Genomic DNA, 7,186 nt, shown 5'->3' on the forward strand with positions numbered 1-7,186 from the left:
AGACAGTTACATAAACACAGAACAGCACTGGAGGATGGTCAGCACAGATGTGTACATACAGTGTGGCTGCATATACCATTAATCACTAAACTCTCTTCCTCCTCCATGCCAGAACTTCCCTCTGTAGATTCCTATTTTAGATTAGACAGTAGCAAAACTCACCAGAGAGAGAGATGCCAACTTATTAACTACATACAAACTAAAGATACATCTTAGTGAACTGGGATTCTGTTATGGGTCTATAAAGGAATGAATGGCTGAGAGTAAGAGTATAAACAGGACTCTGCATTACAGTTCTCCAAATCTTAGGCACAAGAAACACAATGCACCCAAATCACAGAGAAAACCTGTAAAGCTAGCTAGCAAATTGTTCTGTCAGTTATTCACCAACTTGCCTCCTTAAATGATAGTTTAAATGGATTAAATTATAACTCTGGACAGAATTTTTCCCTTGAATTTCTCCTAAAATACTTTGTAATAATCTCTCAGAAAGGCTTGGATTCTAGTTTCTTTTAAAAAAGGGTTAGCTGCTATTTGACAACTAGAGTTAGCTGCTGATATAATGGCCTGGCCATATTTATTATTGCAACAGCAGTATTGACAATGGTGTTAACTCAGGTGTTAATCCGGAGCTCTGTTTTCCACTTAACACACAGATGAAACCTCCTAGTTATGTAAGCCGCATTCCTTCCATGGTTTTGTTTAATATTATTAAAAGGTCTAGAAAGATGAAAGGATGAGTCTATTGGTGCCAGGGGAATGAGGACAGAAAGACAAAAGAAGGTCAAACAGAGTTGGGCTGGCTGAACAGCCACAGCAAGTTTGAGAAAAGAGTTCATATGATAGCAATACGCCTTGAAAAATCCCGTCATCACTAAGCAGAGCCCTGCATTCCCATGCTGTTACAACTGCTTCTTAGTTCCTACTGGTAGTAAGCACAGAGGGGAAAGAGTCCTTTGCTTTCAATGGCTGCTCTTCCCTATCAGGCAGTCTGAGAAGATTCACATTAGAGTAAAAAATGTAATGTTCTAACTCTGACATCACTTTGGGGAGGACGTTGGGATCAGAGAATCCAACAGTTTGCCTTTGTTGCGAACAAGGCTAATGGCATACTGAGCTGCATTAGTAGGAGCACTGCCACCATGGAAGTGATTCTTCCCTGCTATTCGGCACTGGTGAGGCCACATCTGGAATACTGTGTCCAGTTTTGGGCCCCCCACTACAGAAAAGATGTGGACAAATTGGAGAGAGTCCAGCAGAGGGCAACAAAAATGATGAGGGGCTGGGAGACAACTGAGAGGCTGAGGGAACGGAGTTTATTTTGCCTGGAGGAAAGACGACCGAGGGAGCATTTAATAAGCAGCCTTCAACTACCTGAAGGTAGGGCTGTGCAAAGCTTTGGTCGCTGATTCAATTCAGTGGAGATTTGGCATCCGAATCTCTGAATCTGAATCGAATCAGGAGACCCTTTAATTTCTCTGAATCAAATCGGAACCCTCCAAATGGATTCAGAGAGATTCGACGATTCAGACATAGACACAGCTTTATGTTTTTTCTACATACCTCAAGGTACCAGGCAGCTCATGAACACTAAGATGGTGAGGCGGGTGGAGCGTTCCACGGGAGCACGGGGGGGTCCCCAGCATGCTTGGCGGTGGACCTAGAAGTGAACCAGAAGCACTTCCAGTCCACTTATGGGTCTGCCGCGGAGTGCACAGGGAATCCTCCCACCCCCCAACTCAGTGTCTGGTGCCTCCTGGGTCTGGGGTGGCACCCGGGGTCCCACTACAGCTGATCACTGAGCAGGGGAGGGGTGCAAGGAGTGGGTACCCCGTGTGCTCATTGGCAGACCCGGAAGGGCCAGAGCAGCAGCTGTCAAAGACAGCCAGCTAGGAAGGTGGCTGCTCCTACCTACTGCTCTCCCTAGTCCCTTTTAGAGCACTCCTACCCCTCACTCTCCGCATCCTCCAGTCCCAGTAAAGTGTTTCTCTTGGCTTCTCCTTCCACCTATGTTCATGCCACTCCTATAATGATGGCAACCCATTCTTCCATCACCACAGGCAGGGCCATCCCTGGGGAGGAGGGGGCAAATCAGGCCAACTGCCCCGGGCCCTGCACTTTGGGGGGCCCCACGGAGCTGGGTGGAGCAGCGGCTGCACAGAGCTGGGCAGAGCAGTGGCTCCGCGTCCAGTCGCTCGCTACCCCCCACCGCCAATGGTGGTGACAGCTTCTTTGGGTCTGGGGCCCATGGGATCAGAGCAGAGGCAGGGCCCTGCATGGGCTGATTTGCCCCAGGCCCCACACCCAGTCTATAAACATCTGTTCAGGGGTCTCTGGGTAATTTTTTCTACCAGGGAAACAAACCTGGGAGAATTTTTCCAGATCATTGGAACATGTACAGAGCCAAAGACAGCCTGAATGTACACACACTAGCTTTTTGTAGCACTAAAAGGTTGTATATAGAACGACAAAGGTAATGTGTGTTCAATGTCTTAGTCTAGTATGGGTCCAGTGTGCACCTGCATTCCAAACGTGCCATCATAATAAATAGGAATTTAAAAGTTCTGGTGAGTGGCAAAGGACTGAATAGGTATATAACACGAACCACTCTCAGAACGTGTACATATATCCTAAACAAGTCAGGGCTGTACTGTTAGAGATGGGACCAGTTTGCACTAATCATCCTGGATTTGTTTTGTGGATAAACAGAAGACTCCAGTTTCCATCACTGTTCATCTGGCAACTTTCCTAAAGACTGAATTAACTTAATAGCAACATGTTTGATGCTGGAGCTGGTAAAAAACACAAAAAAGTGCATATAATTCACCTCCAGAGTGATTAGGGTTTGCAATGTTTTTTGAAGAATGGGTGCTTAGATATAATCACCACTGCAAATGTTAATATTTTTTAGCTGCTACCAACATTTTTCCCTGTACTATGAATAAGTAGTAGCAATGGCACCATAATCACCAATATGGCATTGTAACAGTGACAAGTATTAATACCTACTATTGTAAAGTTACTCAAGGATGTCTCCTTGAAGAACCAGTATTAATAGCACCAATTAAAATGGGTTCTAGTAAAAAAAAAAAAAGGACAAGGTTTATATATATATTTTTTTGTGAAATGTGTGTATACATTCCAATATATTTTACCACTGCACAGTGTAAATTACCTATATCATTTCATGCTGTCTGTCCAGAGTTCACCATATTAACACAACACTTTACCCTCTTGTACCTTCCTCAGCTGTTTATCTTAATGGGAAAATAATGGAAAATGTAATCACTCAGTCTTTAATTACCCTCCCTTACCCCTAACTACCCTTTACTCCAAAAAAACAAAACAAAACCAAAAAAGTAAAAAAAGCTTGAGGGGAAAAAAAAAGCTTGAGAAAGTAAACTTTTTCAGTACTATTATCAGCAATAGCCTGCATTAATTTCAACCCGTGGTGTTGTACCATAAAAAATGGTCTCTTCAGTACAACTAACAGCTCAGCTGACAATGCGACAATGTTCCTTTTCTCCTCATTTTCTTGACTTGGATAGAAAATGACCCAAGTGCATCTTCCTGGACTTTATGTGCAGTGAAACAAAGGTCTCAAGTTCTTTCTAGTCTCAATTCCACTCCTGCCAATCCTATTATTTGTATTTAGAATTTGGTGGTAGCTCCTCCTCAGTCAACTACCCCCTCCATACAGTTCAAGGTTCAGCCCTCAGCTTTTCCTAGATGTCTTTTTCTACTTAGTCATTTTGGGTATGGACAAACATACCTTTTTAACTGCCTTAAAAGGGAATGGGGAGCTGCTGTTATGATCTGTTTCATCTGCATGATAAAGGGAAAGGTGTCCTGTTTAAGGACACTGATGCAGTGAAGGCAAAGCTCCATTGTTTCTTTAACCTCAGCACAAGGAGCTGGTATAGTTAACACCATGCTCATTACATCAACATGAGCCTGTACAAATAAAAGTTAGTTAAATCCCCCTAACTTTGACCCTGAATGAATGGGCATTTTTCTAGACTTGAATCACTAAAGAATTATGCAGACATCAATGGTCACATCGTAGTACAATGACAGCAATACAATTCTTAAGAAGGTGCCAAGAAGATAACAGGAACATACATTAAAGTAAACTAAAGCATTACCTGAATACGTTTTTCCTCCTCTTCCCTTTTTTTCCTCTCTTCCTCCTCCTGTTTTCTCTTTGCCTCAATCTCATATTTCCTAACAGAAGGAAAAATAAAGAGAACATTTTTTATATTTGCATAAATTATAATGGACTGCAAAGGAATAAGAGAAGTACAAGAATCTGAAGCACCTTTTTTACTGGCAGATCAACAACTTTATATGCTGCATGGCCAAAAGAATAAGATACTAGATTAGGAGTGAGAAGACCCACCAGAGAAATTCTTCCCTTTTCTCTCATTGTCTGACATACTTTAGACTGTAATTCTTCGGAGAAGGGACCATGGTTTGTATAGCACATGGCACAATGGGGCCTCAAGCTGAGACCTCAAGGCACTGATATGAACAATGAGGAAGGGGTTACATCACTATTCCTGTTTACCACTGGTTCTGTTTACTTCTGACCCAGAAAACAACTATTTAATTCAAACTCACTGCCGTCTTTCCTCTTCTTCCTTTTTTCGATATTGTTCCTCCTCCTCACGCCTTTTTCTTTCTTTTGCCATTTCCTCCTGGATACGTCGCAGCCTCTCTGCTTCTTCTTCTTGCTGTTTCTTTTTCTGTAGTGCACTTAGAAGCTGCTCTGAGCTTTTAACCAGAGAATCATATTCTTTCTGTATCTGTTCCCTAGTCATTACAGTACACTATAAAATAAAAAAAATGGGGGACTATATTCATTATCATTTTCATAGCATTTTGAAAAATATAAAAGCCCTAACAAAGGTGCTAAGCACTAAAATTTTACTCTATTTGCATTTTCTTTTGTTTTGGTAAAGCATAAGAGTTATCTGACTCTCTTTCAGAATTGTGAATTGACAGACCAATTCTGCTGAAATATTTCTCATTCATTTTGTAACAATGTTGCATGCCTCAGATTCCCTGACTAGTTTGTACATGAGGAAAGAAGGGTTAATTGGGTCCTTGCTGAGAGCAAGAGGTGCCTATCTGTTGGAGACAGTCACTAAGTAACAGAACTGAATAGCCTATGTTAACAAAAAGGTGGGATCTTGACAAACATCCCTTCAGGGGGCACCCCATTTCCCAAAATGGACAAAGATGAAAGTGAGATAAGGTTAAACAAAGGAATCAATGGACTAAAAAGGGAGTCCCGAAGGGACAGAGGGCAGAAGAACCAGCTGGGCTGGTTCAAAGATAGAGGGACAGACTCTGTTGAAAGTACTACTGATGTCCCATAACGTTGTTTGATTAAATAAGAGTGACTCTTTCACTGCTTGGGACTTCAAAGCACACACATCTGCCCTTTGAGGAGGTAAAGTGTCTCTCTTGAGAGCCGAACTGCACGGTAACTCCCTGGGAGAGGGGTGCAGATAACTGGGGAGGGGGACTGAAATGCTGGATCACAGAGTCCAAGGAACCAGTGACTCACCACACCCTAGAACAGGGGTTGGCAATTATTTTGGCTGGAGGGAGACTTAATGAGTTTAGGTGAACTGTAAAGGACTGCAAGGGTAGCCCCGCCCCTTGACAAGTGCCTCACCCCCTAGTTATCATTTTGGGACTGGAAGTCCCATGGCATGGGGCTCCCTGCCACTTCCAGCAGAATCCCAGGAGTGGCACGTGGCAGCAGGAAGTGGGGAAGGCCACTGGCTCTATCACATGGACCTTCCCCCGAGTGCCGCATGAGTCTCGGGAGCTGTACGAGCCATGGGGAGCCCTGCACAACAGAGCACGTGCTGGCTGGGGCCATGGCCTTCCTGCGTATTGAGGATGGGAGTGAAGTGTGCAGACTGAACGGGGTGCAACTAACTGCTGAGTGCTCATGGGAGATCAAAAAAAGAAAAAGAAATGGTTTGGAGGGCCAGATCTGGCCTGTGGGCTGTATTTTGCCTGCCCCTGATCTAGAAGCTATATTCTGGCTGACTTCTCAGGAGGTACTTGGAGACACTGTACACAGCTGGGGGTCCTGAGCAAGTGTTCCCTTGGGGGAATCCATAACAAGGAGCTATTAATTTTCTCACTTGAAAACACAGCAGGCAGTCTGCATCCTCACAACTGAGGACTGGACAGAACCTCTCCTCTGAAGTCTATTATCATTATTACTCCTCTGGTCCCTCCTCTGATAATAGACTCCTCTTAAGTCTATGGTCTATTATCATCAACCCCCTCCTCACCCAGCACTAAGGAGGAGGTCTTCATCCTTAAAAATATAAACAAAGGGTGGAAGCTTGATCTTGATGTGGTAGATCTGTTTCCCATGGAGATTCTTAGCTCTATCAGCTTAGTTCCTAATCAACTGCACATAACTGCTTTTCAGATAGCAGCCAGCATAGTGTTACACTATTTGATACCCAGGCATTAATTTCATGAACAGTATTTTTTTCTACTTGCCAAGCTTAAAACATTTAAAGAAAAGAGATAATATCAAGCAAGACAACCCTAATATGATGAAATACTTGACTGGATAAAATAATAGGGGCTATTATTTTTCTGTTTATAAAGCTTATTGGAAAATATTGATAGTTTTAATTTTATTTAATTCTTTCTTAATTTTCTTTAGACTTATTAGAGGTGTGTTTTTTTTAAATGAAATAGGCATGATATTTCACATCTGTTTACTGGATTATTTCTCTCTAGGGCATCTTGAACCCCCTGTACAGAGGGCAATTAATACTTTTATTACAATCATTTCAAACTTTGACTTAGTCAACCTTTGACTTGTTCTGCTTTAAAATATGAATTGTTTTTAAACATGGATTTGTAATACTGAAAATTTACTATTCTGCCAAAATAAGGACTTCAACATCGCAAAATTTCATCTGCCTAGATTGAAGAACAACTCACCATGAAACACAATAAGATGCATTTTTCCCAAATTATCTAGAACTTTGACTTCATTCTGCCTGTCTGCTTTTTTCTTGTGACAAGGCTGGTATCAAAATAACCATGAGCCATGCTCTTTAAAGAAAATTTATATGAACTAGTGCTTGCATTGAATCTGAATGACCATAAGAATCTAGTACACAGGAAAAAAGAGGGACCA

The 7,186-nt window shown here is 42.4% G+C and overlaps 1 protein-coding gene across 4 annotated transcripts in view; it reads right to left on the reverse strand.

The window, feature by feature from the left end:
* The window catches only part of MYO6 (myosin VI), a 202,908-nt gene that overhangs the window by 34,253 nt on the left and 161,469 nt on the right, over positions 1 to 7,186 (reverse strand). For all 4 annotated transcript variants that reach the window (XM_019520458.1, XM_019520457.1, XM_019520456.1 and 1 more), the window contains exons 25-26: positions 4,621 to 4,829; positions 4,146 to 4,224 (exon numbers count right to left, since the gene is read on the reverse strand). In XM_019520458.1, the coding sequence (XP_019376003.1) occupies positions 4,146 to 4,224; positions 4,621 to 4,829 (288 nt within the window). The remainder of the gene's footprint in view (positions 1 to 4,145; positions 4,225 to 4,620; positions 4,830 to 7,186) is intronic.

The sequence above is a fragment of the Gavialis gangeticus genome, unplaced genomic scaffold (assembly GCF_001723915.1).
Source record: "Gavialis gangeticus isolate Ggan-Ray unplaced genomic scaffold, GavGan_comp1, whole genome shotgun sequence".
NCBI lineage: Eukaryota > Metazoa > Chordata > Crocodylia > Gavialidae > Gavialis > Gavialis gangeticus.